The 21890-nt window shown below is 40.9% G+C and overlaps 1 protein-coding gene across 1 annotated transcript in view; it reads left to right on the top strand.

Annotated features, from left to right (window-relative positions):
* Window positions 1-1708: 1708 nt before the first annotated feature.
* The window catches only part of PIP4P2 (phosphatidylinositol-4,5-bisphosphate 4-phosphatase 2), a 72411-nt gene continuing 52229 nt past the window's right edge, over window positions 1709-21890 (top strand). The window contains exon 1 of the mRNA XM_069600660.1: window positions 1709-1932. Within this exon, the coding sequence (XP_069456761.1) occupies window positions 1827-1932 (106 nt within the window). The 5' untranslated portion in view covers window positions 1709-1826. The remainder of the gene's footprint in view (window positions 1933-21890) is intronic.

Here is a 21890-nt window from a genome sequence, read left to right on the forward strand (position 1 = left end):
AAAATACAATGTAGATGATATGCAAACAATTGCCTATACCCGACAAATTTACATTTTGCTTTTTGCAATTTTCTGAAATCTTTTCTCCAAAAATTTTGAAGTGTGATTGAATCTGTGGATGTGGAGGACCGACTTTATAGAAATAGGATTTTGTTGATTCGTCTTAAAGGTTTCTTTATCTCCATAGCTTCTAGGCTGCAAATGTAAAAACAATGCTGTTTCTTCTGTAAATTGTTCCCTTTTGCAAGGAGTGCTACATCTTGAGCCCTCACATTCCAGGTTTCAGAGACTTATAAATGCCCTTTGATTATGTCCTGTAGGAATCCTTATATTTTATTGTATTCTGATGCTACTGACCCACGAAAGATGTTACATAATAGAAAACATTATACTTTGATTTTCCCTTAGAATTTCTGGCTGACGCCTAAATGGATTTTTCAAAATAAAGAACATCTTCAGAGGGCATGTAATATAAGAGGTAGTTTCAAATGTCTACAGTTTGCTTTCCCCCTGCTCCTTTAAAGCCACAGCCCATTTAAAGACTACCGGCCTCATTCTTCGTTTGTTTTTGACTCTGCTGCCTCATGCGCATCTTGAAGATGAAGGCCATGCCCTACTCATCTTTGCAGACCAGTGATCACATGATAAATATGTGATGAATGACTCAGAATTGTTGCAGAAAAATTATCGGTTTGAGACGATGACTATTTTCGCATTGCATTTTCTTTTAATCTGGGCATGGTCAAAACTTTGATTTAAAACCATTCTAGTGAGCCAACAAAATAAGAAAAGAAAAAGACAACAAGCAAGATGAGAACTGTGACCTAACTTGTTTTCTATGCTCTCTTTTACATGTGAAAGAAAGCATTAGCTAAAGAAAACAGTTTTGTCTTGCATTATTCATAAACTTATTATCATATGTGTGTCAGCGACAATACAGTACAAAAACAAAACTAACGTGACAATCCACTTTGTAAAATGAAACTTGTAAAAGCCAACCCACTATGCCTTGTCTCCATAAGGTACTGTTACTAGAGCACCAAACGTATTTAAAATTAACAAGGAAAAGCAGGGAATGGCACTGATGCTCCAAAAATCTATTTCCTCTTAGACAGCAGAGGTTGAAAAATGATTTCCCGACAAAACCAGCAACCCTCGAGAAGGAATTCATAACCCTAAGCTTTCTTAGGGTTAAATAAGCTCTCTTCATTTAACCGCAGCAAGTTTGACAGCAAAGAGCTCCTCTTTCCGCCCGGAGGAGTTAAACGTGGATTTGTGTTAGCTGTAGTTTTCCCGTCATCAAGCCACAGGCCTTTTTATCCCCTTTCAGGCTTCCTCTTTCCCCTTCTTTCTCCTTAGCCAAAGAAAAGTCAAGTACAAAGAGGAAAGAGGTGTAACCCTTGCATCCCACTTAGCTCCTCTGAGGTTTTGGTTACTCTTCCATCCCACTTAGCTCCTCTGAGGTTTTGGTAGCCCTTCCACCCCACTCGGCTCCTCTTAGGTTTTGGTGACCCTTCCATCCCATTAGCTCCTCTGTGTTTTTGGTGACCCTTCCATCCCACTCGGCTCCTCTGAGGTTTTGGGGACCCTTGCATCCATTAGCTCCTCGGCGCTTTCGGTGACTTGGCCCCTTTCCCTGGCGGTCTTCCCCAGTGGGCCCTCCCCTCTCGGCACCCCGCCCTCCTCCGCCCCCCGCTCCCGCCCCGCCGCGCCCCGCCCCGCCGCCTCCTACCGTGTGACACAGCCCGGTCCTCCGAGCGGCCGCGGCGCCGACACCGCCTCCCGGGGCCGCGGACTCGGCCTGCGCGGCCGCCTCTGCCGCAGTCATGGCTGCTGACGGCGTGGACGAGCGCTCGCCGCTGCTGTCCGCGTCCCACTCGGGGAGTGTCACTCCCACGGCGCCCCCGTACCTCCAGGACAGCAGCCCCCGAGGTAAGGCCGGCGTGCACCTCTCCGCTTCACAGGGGAGAAGCCTCGGACGGTCAATAGACCGCGGTTTCGGAGGCGGAGGCTGGGAAAGACGGAGGCTGGCGGTGCCCCCTGACGCGGAGCCCGCCTGCCCGGGAGGCCCCCGAGGGCTTTCTCGGGGTGTAGTTTGTGTGTGTGTGTGGAGTGTGTGTGTGTGTGGAGTGTGTGTGTGTGTGTTTGTGTTTCGCCCCTTCATCCCCAGCGGTATGGGATGTATGCGTGTGCACCCTGTCTTATCCACTGCTCTGTGTGTCTGTACTTCGCCACTTCTGACCCACGTACGGGATGTGACATGAATTTCCCAGGCTGGGCTTTGCTGTTTCACAGCAGCTCTTGAACTGCATCTGGATGGTTTGGTGCAGATCTTCCGTAGTCATTCACAGTTCCTTTCGCGTGGCCGAGAAGCCGGGAGTACTGCTCAACCTTGGCGTCTGTCCTTGAAAGGGCTTAGTTTGAGAAATATGCATTTCCTACCATACTCCGTTCAATCAGGGAGTTGCCCTACCAAAAAGAATAGACGTTACTAATATATCTGAAACCTCTGCCCTTATTCCTCCTGCTTGTAAGGAGTATGTGTTAGTTTGAGTGGTAAATACAGAGGAATAGAAGGCAAGATGGAATATTTTTGATGCATATCTGAGACTGAAATGGACTCGATAACATTGCATATTTCTCTTTCTCTTCTCGAGGTGGAATCAAGAAAGACTTGATGGCAGTGGGATCTGAAGAAAATGAGGGGGAATCTATTTAGCAAACTATTCAATTATTCCAGTAACTATCCTTGTTCTAAGCCTATAGTAGAAATAAGGCGGAGTCAGGAGTTAAAGATAACTGGAAAGCAGAGTCAGGGGTTATAGGAAATGGAAAGCTAGACTGAAACAACACTTAGACTAGTGAAAAGATTGGTAAAATATGGCTCTTGCAAATGTAGGTTGTGTATCTCTCTTTTTTGGATAAATGTGAGAGGTTTAAGGAGGCACACGTTAACGCTTCTGAAAATGTGAGTGGATCATGTTTCTTGCAACACAACTTTTTCTAAGTTCAAGTCTGGAATTGGAGCAGCTGTAGAGAAGGTTGAACCTGTCGAGTATTTAAAATTCTGTTTGGCACTTTATAACTTTAGGCACAGCAATCTAGTTCTTAATCCACACCTAACAAGAAGCAGGACAAAGGAAAAAGAGATTTAGTTGTGAATAATTCAGTGTGATTGATGAGTTGAGAAATAAGGTGCTAATGGTACAGATACTCACATATTGAAAACCCGCAAGTCATGTTTGTTGGCCAGCATTAAGGATGTGTTAGAGGACCACTTAGGAGAATTTCCTTTAATGGGCAAATTTGATGTTAATATATTTACTATTATCTAAATTTTATAGTCTCCATTAGGTTTAAACACTTATTAATGACTGTTCCAACTTCACCTGTTTCAAGTCACCTTTTTAAGACAAAATATTTGACAGTTTATTGAGAGACAGAGTTTAGATTTAAGAAACTGTTTTATACCAGATTTTCATACCTTCTATCTGGTATCTTTTTTTTTATTTTTAGTCAAATAATAGTTAAATTATCCCACAAAAATGGTCATACTCATGGATCTGCTTGTAGACTTCTTTATCATTTGCCATGCAGTTGTTTAATCTGATAAGACTTCTGAAATCTCACAATAAGGTAAAAGTTACAGCTCAGTCACTAAGAAAATGAAGTTTTATTCCAGAAAACTTGTAACAACCAAAGAAATTCAATGTGTTATAAAACAAAATTCAACTGAGTAAATTTTTAAAGTCTTATTGGCTTCATTTATTGATTCATGAATCAGGCAGCCTCCCATCTAGCATATAGAAAGGAACTCCAAGGAGCTATCAGTACAAAGTTTAAAGACTGACATAGGCAAAAGGTAGTGGGACAGGGAAATTATACTAGCAAAAAGTGGATTGATTGTGGCAAGGTCTTTTCTTTAGAGGATGGCAGGTCTCTATCAGGCAGGTTGTCTCACTAGTGCTGATCAGGAGAATCTTGATTGATTAGGTTAACATTCCATTTCTGGAAGAAGCATGAAAGGTGAAAGTGAAGTTACTCAGCTGTGTCCAACTCTTTTTGATCCCATGGACTGTAACGTACCAGGCTCTTCCAACCATGGGATTTTCCAGGTAAGAGTGAGTTGCCATTTCCTTCTCCAGGGAGTCTTCCTGACCCAGGGATTGAAACCAGGTCTGCATAAGTGATTCCAATTCGGACTTGTTGTCTTGTTCTTAACAATTGACTTAGCCAAACGCTCTTTTCACCTATTGTAAAATTTTTTTCTTAACTGGTGATGGAGACAGGTTAGATAATTAGAAACACTAATTTCATATGGCATAATACCCAGGAAGCAAGAAGCATAAATGATAAGTAAAAGGCTTTTTTTTTTTTTTGCGTTTTTGGAAAATATTTTTTCTTAATAAATAACAAATAAGAATATTGATAAATATTTTGAGAAATACATAGGATCTGATTCTAGAAGACCAGTGCTAGTCACTCATTCAGTAATTCATTGGTCAGGACAATGTGCCAGAGATTGCTCTAGGTAAACAAAACTAACCAAATTCATGCCCTCATGGAATCCACATTGTAATGAGGAGAAAGAATAAGTTAAAACATGGTTGAATCGTTTCAGACTGCAAGAAACAGTCTTTCACTAGACCAAATATTTTCAGCAGTTGGCATCAATTAGAGTTGAGAGGCTTGGGATTCAAAAGACCAGAAATAAAATGTACTTTTTGATAAGGAACTTTGGCTTATGATAATTACCATCTATAACTATCCAGACTTTAAAAAAACTTTTGTAGAAGTGATTAAAAGCCATAACTAGCGAATATTACAGCTACTAACCACTTCTACAAAAAACATTTTTAAAGTCTGGGTAATTATAGGTGGGTTAATAGCTATAACTAGTGAATAAAATTTGGGCTTCCCTGGTGGCTCAGATGATAAAGGCTCTGCTTGCAATGCAGGAGACCTGAGTTTGATTCCTAGAGGAAGGCATGGCAATGCACCCCAATATTCTTGCCTGGATAATCCCCATGGACAGAGGAGCCTGGTGGGCTACAGTCCATGGGGGTCACAAAGAGTCAGACACAGCTGAATGACTAAGCACAGTGAATATTTCCTCCAATTCAACCTTTCACCATTTGTGTAACTTTCTAAGAACAGGGATGTGAGATCCCACCAGAAGATGAAATATTTCATGTCAAATAGAAACTTGATAGAATGTTTACTTACAGACAAGTTATGGCTCAGATGGTAAAGAATCTGCCTGCAATGCAGGAGACCCAGGTTCAATCCTTGGGTCAGGAAGATCCTCTGGAGAAGGGAGTGGCTACCCATTGCAGTATTATTGCCAGGAGAATTCCCTGGACAGAGGAGCTGGCAGGCTACAGTCCACAGGGTCACAAAAAGTCAGACATGACTGAGCGACTGACACTTTAACTTTTTTATGGATAACATAGTGAGGGTCAGTTAGTATTTGTGTCTTGTTTCATTTGTGTAGCAAATCCCCCTGGGTTTCTGAGTAGAATGCTTCTAGTGGTCTTTGCTATCAGTACTGGATTCCTGTGTAGAGTAGGAAATCACCTCTCCATTTGGTATACTTTTCTGCTTTTTTTTAAGTCATAGAAATTAGAATCAGAGTTTTAGCCTCATTTGAAAGGAGATTAGAAAAATACCACAAAACTTATTCAGTTTAGCTATATTTACTTGCCTTCTTTATACATTTTGCTAATTTTATAGGTAGGATGTAGCAAATGAATATGACATCTAAATTCATGAGATGTCATCTGTGAAAAATGGTTTATATTTGGGTTGTCTAATTATTTATGCATTGAATATGGGAATGTGATTATCTACTTCACTATAATTCTGTAGGGAAAAGGATACTTTGTTATACAGAGATATTTCATTTGTTTAGTTTATTTCTGTTTATTCAGAAAATAAATACTGGAATACTAGCCAGGCTCTGTGGTAAGAAAGGAAAAACAGACATGGCTCTTCTTCCAGGTTAGTGGGGGATATTGAGACAAAAATTACATAGTCATTCAGACAAATACAAAGTGCAGTGGGGAAGAGGACAGTGCTAAAAATATATCCCATGCCCTGAGAGTACAGAAGATATCATGAAAAGATTTAGCCTGGTTAAGAAAATCAGGAAAGGCTTTTGTCAGACTTGATTTAGGTATGAAAGCTGAACAGTAGTTAATTTGGCAAACTGGGGATCAAAAGAACACTATAAGCAAAAAAAAAAAAAAAAGGGTACGTACAAAAGCCTTTAGCAGGATAGAGGATGGTGGCTAGTGGGACCAGAGAGAAGGCCAGGGTGATAAAAGCGGAAACAGCAAGAGGAGATGAACTGCAGAATGGGAGTGAAGAGGGTGCTGTGGTTCGTGTTCTCCAAAGACTGTCCTTCCTCTCCTAAGAACTATGCTTTTTGATATTCAACTCCTAGAATAGTTCTTCTCCTTGAATCTGGACTGATATTGTGATAGTTTTTAGGCTACAGAATATAATAGAGGCCTGGATGACTGGAGACTAGGCCACAAGAGGTCTTCCAGCTTTTGCTTTGTTGTTGTTCAGAGGTTCAGTTGTATCCGACTATCTGCAACCCTGTGGACTGCAGCTCGCCAGGCCTCCCTGTCCTTCACCATCTCCTGGACTTTGCTCAGACTGATGTCCATTGAATCGGTGATGCCATCCAATCATCTCATCCTCTGGCATCCCCTTCTCCTCCTGCCCTCAATCTTTCCAAGCAGCAGGGTCTTTTCAAGTGAGTCAGTTCTTTGCATCAGGTGACCAAAGTATTGGAGTTTAAGCTTCAACATCAGTCCTTCCAATGAATATTCAGGGTTGATTTCCTTTAGGATTGACTTGGTTGATCTCTTTGCTGTCCAAGGGTCTCTCAAGAGTCTTCTCCAGCACCACAGTTCAAAAGCATCAATTCTTTACTGTTCAGCCTTCTTTACGGTCCAATTCTCACATCCATACCTGCCTACAAGAAAAAGCATAGTTTTGACTAGATGGACTTTGGTCGGCAAAGTAATGTCCTTGCTACGCTGTCCAGGTTTCTCATAGCTTATCTTCCAAGGAGCAAATGTGTTTTCATTTCATGGCTGCAGTCATTGTCCACAGTGATTTTGGAGCCCAAGAAAGTAAAATCTGTCACTGTTTCCATTTTTTCTCCATCCATTAGCCAGGAACTATGGGCCTGGATGCCATGATCTTAGTTTTCTGAATGTTGAGTTTTAAGCCAGCTTTTCACTCTACTCTTTCACTTTCATCAACAGGCTCTTTAGTTCCTCTTTGCTTTCTGCCATAAGGGTGGTATCATCTGCATATCTGAGGTTATTGATATTTCTTCCAACAATCTTGATTCTAGCTTAAGTTCCTGAAGTCTAGCATTTTGCATGATGTACTCTGCATATCAGTTAAATAAGCAGGCTGATATTATGCAGCCTTATTATACAGGAAAACAGAATGGGAAAGACTAGAGATCTCTTCAAGATAATTAGAGATACCAATGGAACATTTCATGCAAAGATGGGCTCGATAAAGGACAGAAAATGGTATGGACCTAACAGAAGCAGAAGACATTAAGAAGAGGTGGCAAGAATACACAGAAGAACTGTACAAAAAAAGAGCTTCACGACCCAGATAATCACGATGGTGTGATCACTCACCTAGAGCCAGATCCTGGACTGTGAAGTCAAGTGGGCCTTAGAAAGCATCACTATGAACAAAGCTAGTGGAGGCGATGGAATTCCAGTTGAGCTATTTCAAATCCTGAAAGTGATGCTGTGAAAGTGCTGCACTCAATATGCCAGCAAATTTGGGAAACTCAGCAAAAGGTCAGTTTTCATTCCAATCTCAAAGGAAGGCAATGCCAAAGAATGCTCAAACTACTGCACAATTGCTCTCATCTCACACGCTAGTAAAGTAATGCTCAGCATTATCAAAGCCAGGCTTCAGCAATATGTGAACCGTGAACTTCCAGATGTTCAAGCTGGTTTTAGAGAAGGCAGAGGAACCAGAGATCAAATTGCCAACATCCGCTGAATCATCGAAAAAGCAAGAGAGTTCCAGAAAAACATCTACTTCTGCTTTATTGACTATGCCAAAGCCTTTGACTGTGTGGATCACAGTAAACTGTGGAAAATTCTGAAGGAGGTGGGAATACCAGACTACCTGACCTGCCTTCTGAGAAACCTATATGCAGGTCAAGAAGCAATAGTTAGAACTGGACATGGAACAATAGACCGGTTCCAAATAGGGAAAGGAGTACATCAAGGCTGTATATTGTCACCCTGCTTATTTAACTTCTGTGTAGAGTACATCATGAGAAACGCTGAGCTGGAAGAAGCACATGCTGGAATCAAGATTGCTGGGAGAAATATCAATAACCTCAGATATGCAGATGACACCACCCTTATGGCAGAAAGTGAAGAGGAACTAAAAAGCCTCTTGATGAAAGTAAAAGAGGAGAGTGAAAAAGTTGGCTTAAAGCTCAACATTCAGGAAATGAAGATGATGGCATCTGGTCCCATCACTGCATGGTAAATAGATGGGGAAACAGTGGAAACAGTGTCAGACTTTATTTTGGGGGGCCCCCAAATCACTGAAGATGGTGATTGCAGCCATGAAATTAAAAGACACTCCTTGGAAGGAAAGTTAAGACCAACATAGATAGCATATTGAAAAATAGAGACATTACTTTGCCAACAAAGTTCCATCTAGTCAAGGCTATGGTTTTTCCTGTGGTCATGTATGGATGTGAGAGTTGGACTGTGAAGAAGGCTGAGCACCAAAGAATTGATGATTTTGAACTGTGGTGTTGGAGAAGACTCTTGAGAGTCCCTTGGACTGCAAAGAGATCCAACCAGTCCATTCTGAAGGAGATCAGCCCTGGGATTTCTTTGGAAGGAATGATGCTAAAGCTGAAGCTCCAGTACTTTGGCCACCTCATGTGAAGAGTTGACTCGTTGGAAAAGACCCTGATGCTGGGAGGGATTGGGGGCAGGAGGAGAAGGTGATGACAGAGGATGAGATGGCTGGATGGCATCACCGACTTGATGGACTTGAGTTTGAGTGAACTCCAGGAGTTGGTGATGGACAGGGAGGCCCACCGTGCTGCAATTCATGGGGTTGCAAAGAGTTGGACACGACTGAGCGACTGACCTAAACTGAATTCATTATACAGCCTTGATGTACTGCTTTCCCAATTTTGAATCAGTCTGTTGTTCCATGTCCAGTTCTAACTATTGCTTCCTTGAGTTGCATACAGGTTTCTCCAAAGGCAGGTAAGGTGGTCTGGTACTCCCATCTCTTTAAGAATTTTCCAGTTTGTTGTGATCCACACAGTCAAAGATTTTAGTGTAGTCAATGAAGGAGAAATAGATGTTTTTCTGGAACTCTCTTGCTTTTTCTATGATCCATGGATGTTGGCAGTTTGATCTCTGGCTCCTCTGCCTTTTCTAAATCCTGTACATCTGGAAGTTCTTGGTTCATATACAGGTAGTGTCAGGCTTGAAGGATTTTGAGCATTACCTTGATAGCGTGTGAATTGAGTGCAATTGCATGGTAGTTTGAACATTTTTTGGCATTGCCCTTCTTTGTGATTAGAATTAAATCTGACCATTTCCAGTCCTGTGGCCGCTGATGAGTTTTCCAAGTTTGCTGGCACATTGAGTGCAGCACTTTAACAGCATCATCTTTTAGAATTTGAAATAGCTCTACTAGCTTTGTTCATAGTAGTACTTTTGAAGGCCCACTTGACTTCATACTCCAGGATGTCTATGGCTCTAGGTGAGTGACCACACTATCATGGTTATCTGGGTCATTAAAACCTTTTTTATATAGTTATTCTGAGTATTCTTGCTACGTCTTCTTAAACTCTTCTGCTTCTGTTAGGTCCATGCTACTTCTCTCCTTTATTGTGCCCATCTTTGCACGAAATATTCCCTTGATATCTCTAATTTTCTTGAAGAGATCTCTAGTCTTTCCCATTCTATTGTTTTCCTCTATATCTTTGCATTGTTCACTTAGGAAGACTATCTTTCCTTGCTATTCTTTGGAACTCTGCATTCAGATGGGTATATCCTTTCTTTTCTCCTTTGCGTTTTGTTTTCTACTTTTCTCAGCTATATATAAGGCCTTCTCAGACAACCATTTTGCCTTTTTGCATTTCTTTTTCTTGGGGATGGTTTTTATCACCACCTCCTGTACAATGTTACGAACCTCTGTCCATAGTTCTACTGACACAGTCTCTATCAGATCTGATCCCTTGAACCTATTTGTCACATCCACTGTATAAGGGATTTGACTTAGTTCACGATTTAATTGCCTAGTGGTTTTCCCTACTTTCTTCAATTTAAGTCTAAATTTGGCAATAAGGAGTTCATGATCTGAGCTACAGTCAGCTCCTGGTTTTTTTTTTTTGCAGACTCTATAGAGATTCTCATCTTCAGCTACAAAGAATATAATCAATCAGATTTTTATTTGACCATCTGGTGATGTCCATGTGTAGAGTCTTCTCTTGTGTTGTTGGAAGAGGGTGTTTGCTGTGACGAGTGTTTTCTTGGCAAAACTCTGTTAGCCTTTGCCCTGCTTCATTCTGTACTCCAAGGCCAAACTTGCCTGTTACTCCAGGTATCTCTTAACTTCCTGCTTTTTCATTTTAGTCCCTGGTGTTTCAAAGGACATTTTTTTTCCCTGTTAGTTCTAAAATGTGTTGTAGGTCTTCATAGAACCATTCAACTTCAGCTTCAGCTTCATTAGTGGTTCAGGCATAGACTTGGATTACTGTGATGTTGAGTTTTTTACATTGGATATGAACTGAAATCATACTGTCACTTTTGAGTTTGGACCCCAGTACTGCATTTAGAGTCTTTTGTTGACTATGAGGGATACTCTATGTCTTTTAAGGGGTTCTTGCCCATGGTCATAGATATAACAATCATCTGAATTAAATTCTCCCATTCCAGTTCATTTTAGTTAACTGATTTAAAAGAAGTCAGTGTTCACTCTTGCCATCTCCTGTTTGACCACTTCCAATTTACCTTGATTCATGGATCTAACATTCCAGTTCCTATGCAATATTGTTTGTTATGGCATCAGAGTTTACTTTCACTATCAGACACATCTAACAGTCGGCATTATTTCTGCTTTGGCTCAGACTCTTCATTCCTCCTGGAGATATTTCTTTGCTCTTCTCCTGTAGCATTTGTTGTTCCGTCACTCAGTTGTGTCCAACTCTTTGCAATCCCACGGACTGCAGCAAGCCAGTCTTCCTGTCATTCACCCTCTCCCGGAGCTTGCTCAGACTCATGTCCATTGAGTCAGTGATACCATCCAACCATCTCATCCTCTATCGTCCCCTTTCTCCTCCTGCCTTCAGTCTTTCCCAGCGTCAGGATCTTTTCCAATGAGTCAGCTCTTCTCTTCAGGTGGCCAAAGTATTGGAGCTTCAGCTTCAGCATCGATCCTTCCAGTATTAAGGGTTGATTTCCTTTAGAATTGACTCATTTGGTATCCTTGCACTCTAAGGGACTCTCAAGAGTCTTCTCCAACACCACAGTTCAAAAGCAACAATTCTTCTGTGCTCAGCCTTCTTTATGGTCCAACTTTCACATCCATGCATGACTACTGGAAAAATCATAGCTTCGACTATACAGACATTTGCCTTTAAAGTGATGTCTTTGCTTTGTAATACTCCATCTAGGTTTGTCATAGCTTTTCTTCCAAGGATCAAGTGTCTTTTAATCTCATGGCTGCAGTCACCGACCACAGTGATTTTGGAGTCCAAGAAAATAGTCTGTTTCTGTTTTTTCCCCATCTATTTGCCATGAAGTGATGGGACTGGATGCCATGATGATAACTTGGACTCAGGTAGTGGTAGAGGTGGAGAGATAAGAAGACATTAGGAATTACTGACTTGGGGCTGATGATAGATTAAATGTAGGAATGAGAAGGAAGTGTCAGGCTATTTCCTAGAACTCTGGGCTTGTACAGCCTGGTATGATTGCTTACACTGAGACATAGAGAACACCAGAAGAGGACCAAGTTTTGAAGAACGCAAATCATGAGCTTAGTTTTAGACATGATGTATTTAAGGTACTTTCCAATATCCAAAAAAGAGATGTCAGATAGGCAATTGGATCTAGGGGTGCAGGGCTAATAATGAGGACTGGGCTGAAAATATAAAGTTGTGTTACATATTGGTGATAGCCAAATACATGGATCTCGATTTAGAATTGCCCAGATCCACACCAGTGTGCCACGGGTTGTGATGAGATAGAACATATATGTGTTAAGATGTTAATTATCCTCTATCCGTGGAGTAGCAGAAGCCTTTAGGCCAGTGGCCTCCAGGTCTAAGTATCTATACAAAGATTATCATTTTCTCTGTGTACCAAAATGTTGAAAAGTTGGAAGCTTTATATAAGCCCCCTTAGAGAGAAAGAACAACATGAGAAGAGGAGAGAGCCTTGGACAAAGCTTTGAGGAACTCCCACGTTCAATGACCAGTTACATCAAGATGAACCTGCCGAAAGGCTGATCAGTTTCTTCCAGTGATGTAGGGTGAAAACCAGGAGACTGTACTATTACAGAATCAAGGAGAAGAAAACACTTCAAAAAGGAAATGATCAAACATGTCAAAAGCTACAAGAAAGAACAGATATAATCTAAGAAATGTCATTTGAATTTAGTGTCATGAAAGTTATCAGTGACCTTGCTGAGAATTGCTTAGATATGTTTATATGCAAATCCTTTTTAAAAGAACTGAAGAACTGTTCATTCCCATCTAATGCAATATGCTAATGTACATTTGTTTTAATTGTAAAATTACCTCAAATCAACTTCAATAAAGAGGTTAATACTCCTTTATTGCGAAAACAAACTTAGATTACCTATGAAACATTTTAGAAGGCATTGACATTTCCTTTTCACCTTGTTTCACTTTAAAAAGTGTGTAAATTCACACACTTGAGGAAATGTTTTCAGTGACTAGAAAATAAATTGACTCCTGGTTGGAGAGATAAGTTATTTAATATGAGCCTTTGTACATCTTTCTTAGAAATTGTACAATAAGCAAGGTATATTTTTAGTAATTCTCTTATGTCCTCCCCCTTAAAAAATCTAAGTGAAAATGGTTCCTCACTTTAACGTCTTTAGTTTATTTCACTTTATTTCACTTAAAGCTACGTCCTATACTAGGTTAGAGTTTCACTAGACGCTATAGAGTGCCTTGATTCAGGCTGGTATAAGAGAATACCATAGACTGGATGGCTTAAACAGCAAACATTTATTTCTCACAGTTCTGGAGTCTGGGAAGTCCAGGGTGGAGGATCCAACAGGTTCGGTGTCTAGCAAGAGCTCTCTTCTGGGTTGCAGACCCCGACCTCTCCTTGTATCCTCACGTGGTGGAAAGAGGGCAAGAGAGCTCTCTTGGGTTCTTTTCAGAAGAACACCAGTCTCAGTCATGAGATCTCCATTCTCATGACCTAATTATCTCCCAAAGTTCCCCCCTCCTAACACCATCATATTGGAGAGGGGTAGGATCCAACATATGAATGGTGAGGGGATCACGACATTCAGTCCGTTGCACTGAGCTAGCATTCTTTAATCTCTTGGGACAGTCTTAAACTTCTGAACCTCCTTGCATCCTTGCAGAGTTTAAGGTTGGCTGTGGATTGGCAGAAACAGATAATGTCGACCCAGAGATCTACACTTACCTCCTGTAAGATTAAATTAAATTCTCATTTTATTTGCCAAGGTTTCTGAAAACCCACCAGAAACCAGTTGTTACAATGAGGGGAAATAGATGCAGCATATTTGAAAGCAGCTACCTGAAGCTCCCAGTAAGGGTGTGTACCTGCTGTGATACTGAGAAGGTAGGAAAGCTTGATTTTGTGCTGTGCTGAAGCTCATCCTCTATTTAAGGAGATTTTTTCCAAATAATTCTTTCTTTGTTTTTTTACTGAAATATAGTTGATTTACAATGTTTCAGGTGTATAGCCAAGTGATTCAGTTTTATATATGTATATATATATATACATATATATATATAATTTTAAAATTCTTTTCCATTATAATTTGTTAACAAGATATTGAATATAGTTCCCTGTGCTCTGGTTGTACAAAACAGTTCTTGAATCAAAATCTGCTTCACTGAGACCATATGCTTATGAAGCGAAAATAGAGCCCAAACATTACTGAAGTATATCTTCTTCCAGTTTTCCAATATTCTGGCAAGCCTGTTTCCTATTACAATCCTTTTCTGTTATAATCCTATTCAGCAGGCTCCAAGATTCTTTTATTCTATTTTATAATGCCCGCATAGCCTCCTGGCTCTGCCAAATATCTTGAAAACATTAATCAAGGAATATTTCATTCAACTATTTCAAATATTTGAGCACCTGTTGCACTGATACAGATGACATTTGGAGCTTCCATTTCAGCGAAAGATGCCTTTGCTAAGCTTTACAGTTCCAGAAACTGAAGAGAATTAAGCATCATGAGGATAGTTAACTGGCCGTGTGGGGAGTATTTCAGGCAATGTGTTCAGAAAAGTTATCTCGGAGATGACCATTGCTCAGACACCTGAAAAAGAAGTTGAAATCAGTCGTTGGAAGGTTAAGGGAGGAGTGTGTCAGGCAGCTGGAACAATAGGCACAAAACATGCTGTTTTAAAACAGAGGACAGTTGTTCAGAGTGTAGTGACTTGGGGGAAGTATGGTAGAAAGTGTTACAGGTCTAGGCTAGGATAGACCAGAAGAGCTTTGTTGATGAAAAAATGCACAAAGTGAAAGTTATGAGTTAAGCTTTATTTGGGGCTAAATGGGGAATATAGCCTGGGAGACAGCTTCTCAGATAGCCCTGAGGAACTGCTCCAGAGAGGTAAGGAAGCGGTCAACATATATGTGATTTTAGTGAAAGGGATATGCGTGCAAGGAAGCACTCATTTTGGCAGAATGTTGCTGCTAGTCATGAGGAGCAGAAGTCTCTCCATTAATGATTTTAGTGTTTTTCTAGATATGAGAAGATGCTAAGGACTTTCCCTGGTGTCTCAGTGGTAAAGGATCTGCCTTGCAATACAGGAGGCACAGGTTCAGTCCCTGGGCCAGGAAGATCCCCCATGCAGGGAAGATCCCACATGCAGGGAAGATCCCACATGTCTTGGAGCAACTCAGCCTATGCGCCACAACTACTGAGCGTCTGCTCTAGAGCCTAGGCCCCACAGCTGCTGAAGCCTGTGCCCCCAGAGTCCATGTTTCACAACAAGAGGAGCCACCACAGCGAGAAGCCCCTCACAGCGACTAGAGGGTAGCACCCATTTGCCACAACTAGAGCAACGAAGACGCAGCACAGTCAAAAAAGAAAACTAAATGAAATCAATAAAGTCATCTGTTTAAAAAAAAAAGAAGATGCAAGAAATTGGGCTTGTAAAATCTTCTCCTCAGAATACCTACCTCTCTAAAGGCCTGTTCTGCCAGTTTTCCCCCCAAACACAGAATGCCTCATTCCTGATTGCCTCCCTGACCTCCTTTCAGGGTGTGCTGAAGGTCAGCAACTACAGGGGCTAGGACTTCATCCTAGGTTTCATGGCAGCTTTGTTGGCCACCATCAGAGACGGGACTGTGTGCTCAGGGTAACAGGAGCCATGGAAATTTTGAAGCAAATGAGAGACATGAAATGTGAAATGTTTTACCTTTAAGTAGATCATCCTGGTTGATGTTTAGAGAATGAATTATTGAGGGGGGGGCGGGGAGGAATGAGAAGAGGCTAATACGACATGAAACTAATCAGGAGGTTGTTGGACTGAAATAGGCAAGAGGTAATGGTGCTCTGAACCAAGGTAGAGGTGATGGAAGCAGTATAATATGGTTAGATTCAAGACATATTTTAAGCAAAGAGCAGCAGGACTTGGTGAAGGATTGAATCGGTGGAAAGAAAGGAATCACACATTTCCAAACCTGAGCTAAATAGCTAGGTAAAAAATGTACTTTTTCTCTAAAGTGGGAAAACTAGAAGAGTTTGGTGTGTGGAAGGGGATGAGAAGAAAGGACAGTGGAAATAAATATTTTGTTTCAGACAAGTTGAGTGTGAAATACCTTCAGTCATCATTCAATTGAAAATGTCCAGCATGCAGGTTGGATATGCAAGTCTGGAATCTAGGGAGAGATCAGGCCTGAGAAATACATTTCATTCAACAGTTACCTATTAATGTATGGTAAGGCTTTGCTGTAGTGGGAGATGATACTTTCAGCTTCTCATTTTTTCCCAAGGATTCTTCATACTCTTCAGAAACGTCAGACTTTTAGGATGCAGCATTCTGTTAAAATCTTGCAAGATTTGCCAGACGGATACAGATGTTAGATAGATATATACAGATGTTAGAGAGGAGACTCATAGCAGGATGTATGTTCACAACTATATTTCAGAGCAGTAAGCAACTGTCTGGGAAGTGATCAGTGGAAACCCTAAGCCTTCCACTTTGGAGGAAAGCAGACAACGCTGAATACAGCTTTATGCTCAGCTGTTAGGAGTTTCCTTTTTATAAGGATGAAGAGATATTGTACAACCAAAGAATGACAACCCTTTAATCAATTTTAAAAGGGAATGCATTCTGCCTGCTACTCTGTTCTTTTGAGATAATTTCTACTTTTCTTTTTTTGAGGTTGGGTAGAGAGTGCATCAGAGTTTGTGTTGCTTTGGCACATCCCTACATTTTTTCCCTTTCCTATTATACAGTGAATTTCTTTTTCTCCGAAAGAATACAAATAAATATGTAAAAAATAAATGAAAAATGTGTCTCCTCTTCCTGGTCTTCAGATAAGTTCCTCAAGCATTGTGTAACTGAATCCCTGTGTAGCCTGAGATTATCTGCCACCAGCTGTGCTGCTGCTGCTGCTGCTAAGTCGCTTCAGTCGTGTCCGACTCTGTGCGACCCCATAGACGGCAGCCCACCAGGCTCCTCGGTCCCTGGGATTCTCCAGGCAAGAACACTGGATTGAGTTGCCGTTCCCTTCTCCAATGCATGAAAGTGAAAATTGAAAAGTGAAGTCGCTCAGTTGTGTCCGACTCTTACCACCCCACGGACTGCAGCCTACCAGGCTCCTCCGTCCATGGGATTTGCCAGGCAAGAGTACTGGAGGGGGGTGCCATTGTCTTCGCCACCGGGTGTAGTTTGGCCTAAAGGGATCTGACACTTTTGAATTCTTTCAGCCAATTAATAGCTGTGACCTCAGAGTAGTTACTTTACAACTCTAGGCGTCTGTTTCCCACTTGAGAAGGAGTAATGTAGTGTGTTCTCTTTTGCTTTTATATCTCATTGTTCTCGGTAAGGAATCTAGATATACGTAAGATAAAAATATTTATAACTTTAAAATATTGTCATTGTTCAGTTGCTCAGTCGTGTCCGACTCTTTGCGACCCCATGGACTGCAGCACACCAGGCCTCCCTGTCCATCACCATCTCCTGGAACTTGCTCAAACTCATGTCCATTGAGTTGAGTCAGTGATGCCATCCAATCATCTCATCCTCTGTCGTCCCCTTCTCCTCCTGGCTTCAGTCTTTCCCAGCATCAGGGTCTTTTCTAAGGAGTCAGTTCTTCACATCAGGTGGCCAAAGCACTGGGGCTTCAGCTTCAGCATCAGTCCTTCCAGTGAATATTCAGGATTAATTTCCTTTAGAATTGACTGATTTGGTCTCCTTGCTGTCCAAGGGACTGGTTATTATCTTTGTTTTTAACCTCACTCTTTCACTTCCAATGTCCCTTTTTAACTTTTTAAATTACTGTATCTTCCAGTATAGTTTTGAAAATCGCAAAGACAGTGTATTGAACATTGAGGAGTGTTACATAGCTCTGTTAAGCATCAGAAGCCCAACTAGCATGCAATATTTTTTCTTCTGTAGAAAGTATTTGTATGTGTCATATGACCATTATAGCATTTGATTCAAAGCATGTATTTCTAAAGGCAGTGGAAAAATCTCTTTTCCTCCTATGCTTTGTCAAGTTGAGATATTTAAGCTTTGCATATCCATAATACAAATTTAAAACCTGTATACAGAAAGCTGCTAATAGTTCAGCATCTAACAGGTGAAGTTTTAAAATTTCAGAGATTAAAGTGCTAAGATTCACCATCCAGAGGAAAAGCAATACTTATAAATGAAAGTGAACAGATTTAAAATAAGAGACTTTTACAGCCACCTGAGTTGTTATTAATCCTAGAGCATAGGAATTTCCCAGAGAAGGAAATGGCAACCCACTCCAGTACTCTTGCCTGGAAAATTCCATGAATGGAGGAGCCAGGTAGGCTACAGTCCATGGGGTTGCAAAGAGTCAACACGATTGAGCGACATCACTTTCTTTATTTCTGTAGTTCCTTTTGAAGAAGGAAATGGCAACCCACTCCAGTGTTCTTGCCTGGAGAATCCAATGTACAGAGCGGCCTGGTGGGCTGAAGTCTATGGGGTTGCAAAGAGTTGGACATGACTAAGCAACTCACACACACACACATACCCACACAGGAATTTCCCAAATAAACATTGATCTCTACTGAGCTGTATAGGTTCTACCAGTTAATACAAAATTACTTTTAAAATTTATAAGAAAACTGTTTTCCAAATTTACTGAATTCACGGATCCTGTTCTGATTCTCTACATAGATAGAATGCTTTGTGCAATGCCTTGCATAACAAAAGTAGTATTTCCAATTACTGACAGTCTCTAATGAGAACACAGGTTATTATTAAATCTACCAGATATGCCTAAAAATAAGATGAGCTTCATGGAAGACATACATCTTTTATGACCTAGTCTAAAAGATGCTTACTCCTTCGAAGAAAAGTTATGACCAACCTAGATAGCATATTCAAGAGCAGAGACATTACTTTGCCAACTAAGGTCCGTCTAGTCAAGGCTATGGTTTTTCCTGTGGTCATGTATGGACGTGAGAGTTGAACTGTGAAGAAGGCTGAGTGCGGAAGAATTGATGATCTTGAACTGTGGTGTTGGAGAAGACTCTTGAGAGTCCCTTGGACTGCAAGGAGATCCAACCAGTCTATTCTGAAGGAGATCAACCCTGGGATTTCTTTGGAAGGAATGATGCTAAAGCTGAAGCTCCAGTACTTTGGCCACCTCATGCGAAGAGTTGACTCATTGGAAAAGACTTTGACACTGGGAGGGATTGGGGGCAGGAGGAGAAGGGGACGACCGAGGATGAGATGGCTGGATGGCATCACGGACTCGATGGACGTGAGTCTGAGTGAACTCTGCTAGATGGTGATGGACAGGGAGGCCTGGCGTGCTGCGATTCATAGGGTCGCAGAGTCGGACACGACTCAGCAACTGAACTGAACTGAAGAAGTCACTTCTGCCATGCTTAATTGGTCAAAACAGTTATAAGTCACCTGCATGTAAGGTGAAGAAATATAGACTTCAAGTCTAACTCAGTGTAGATGAGTGTCAAAGAATTTTGCAGCCATATTTAAAACCATCACAATAATCTGTGACATATACACAAAAGGAAAAACTGTGCAGCTGGAAAAGAAATGAGGAAGTTCTACATACCTTTATGGAAAGATTGCCAGGATATAAAATAAAATGAAAAACGTCAGATGAAGAAAGATGAAGGCTTTTTTTAAAAAACAAAAATGGAGAAATGAGAATATGTGTGTGTATATTAATATTACCTGTTCTAGGCTTAAGAAACACTGAAAGAACTTAAAAAAAATGATTTAAATGGAAATATTTGAAGTAGGCTATGATAAATTAGCACAGAAATTGGAGTAACAATTCTAAGTATACATTTTTTCCATGAATATTGATTTTTGGGTCATGAAAATATGTTACTTATAAAAATTTAATGTATTAGAAAGCACTTTGGCCACATCACATTATTGATTCTTGTAGATTTTATCCTTGACTGGGACCCTGAGTACGTTAACACATGCTATTTTTTAGACCCTATCCCTGCATCTCTGTACAGGTACTGGAGCGGAAACTTGCATTTCCTTGTGTTTGATTTACTCCATCACTCCAGCTGGTCAAGATTTTAATAGGAAGTATCCTGTTTTCATATGGGAAATTATGCAGATGCTCATGTATCACTATGTGGATGTTTTTCCTAAGACCTTACTCACTGCTTCATACCTGTATCATTTATTAGCCCCTTTTTGCTTACTGTGGGCAGGTTAGTAGGACAGGGATTTTGGAAAATGAAGCATTCAAATTCTATCCATTCGTCAAAGTCCTTTCTTTCTGTGTAAGGGCCTAGATCTGATAGATAGAGTGCCTGATGAACTATGGAATGAGATTCGTGACATTGTACAGGAGACAAGGATCCAGACCATCCCCATGGAAAAGAAATGCAAAAAAGCAAAATGGCTGTCTGGGGAGGCCTTACAAATAGCTGTGAAAAGAAGAGAGGTGAAAAACAAAGGAGAAAAGGAAAGATATAAGCATCTGAATGCAGAGTTCCAAAGAATAGCAAGAAGAGATAAGAAAGCCTTCTTCAGCGATCAATGCAAAGAAATAGAAGAAAACAACAGAATAAGAAAGACTAGAAATCTCTTCAAGAAAATTAGAGATACCAAGGGAACATTTCATGCAAACATGGGCTCGATAAAGGATAGAAATGGTCTGGACCAAACAGAAGCAGAAGATATTAAGAAGAGGTGGCAAGAATACATGGAAGAACTGTACAAAAAAGATCTTCACGACCCAGATAATCATGATGATGTGATCACTAATCTAGAGCCAGACATCCTGGAATGTGAAGTCAAGTGGGCCTTAGAAAGCATCACTACGAACACAGCTAGTGGAGGTGATGGAATTCCAGTGGAGCTATTTCAAATCTTGAAAGATGATGCTATGAAAGTGCTGTGCTCAATATGCCAGAAAATTTAGAAAACTCAGCAGTGGCCACAGGACTGGGAAACGTCAGTTTTCATTCCAATTCCAAAGAAAAGCAATGCCAAAGAATGCTCAAACTACCGCACAATTGTACTCATCTCACACACTAGTAAAGTAATGCTCAAAATTCTCCAAGTCAGGCTTCAGCAATACGTGAACTGTGAACTCCCTGATGTTCAAGCTGGTTTTAGAAAAGGCAGAGGAACCAGAGATCAAATTGCCAACATCCGCTGGATCATGGAAAAAGCAAGAGAGTTCCAGATAAACATCTATTTCTGCTTTATTGCCTATGCCAAAGCCTTTGACTGTGTGGATCACAATAAACTGTGGAAAATTCTGAGAGAGATGGGAATACCAGACCGCCTAACCTGCCTCTTGAGAAATCTGTATGCAGGTCAGGAAGCAACAGTTAGAACTGGACATGGAACAACACACTGGTTCCAAATAGGAAAAGGAGTACGTCAAGGCTGTCTATTGTCACCTTGCTTATTTAACTTCGATGCAGAGTACATCATGAGAAACGTTGGACTGGAAGAAACACAAGGTGGAATCAAGATTGCTGGGAGAAATATCAATAACCTCAGATATGCAGATGACACCACGTTTATGGCAGAAAGTGAAGAGGAGCTAAGAAGCCTCTTGATGAAAGTGAAAGAGGAGAGTGAAAAAGTTGGCTTAAAGCTCAACATTCAGAAAACTAAGATCATGGCATCTGGTCCCACCACTTCACGGGAAATAGATGGGGAAACAGTGGAAACAGTGTCAGACTTTATTTTTTGGGCTCCAAAATCACTGCAGATGGTGACTGCAGCCATGAAATTAAAAGACGCTTACTCCTTGGAAGAAAAGTTATGACCAACCTAGATAGCATATTCAAGAGCAGAGACATTACTTTGCCAACTAAGGTCCGTCTAGTCAAGGCTATGGTTTTTCCAGTGGTTATGTATGGATGTGAGAGTTGGACTGTGAAGAAGGCTGAGC

Source organism: Ovis canadensis, chromosome 9, assembly GCF_042477335.2.
Source record: "Ovis canadensis isolate MfBH-ARS-UI-01 breed Bighorn chromosome 9, ARS-UI_OviCan_v2, whole genome shotgun sequence".
In the NCBI taxonomy this organism is placed as follows: Eukaryota; Metazoa; Chordata; class Mammalia; order Artiodactyla; family Bovidae; genus Ovis; species Ovis canadensis.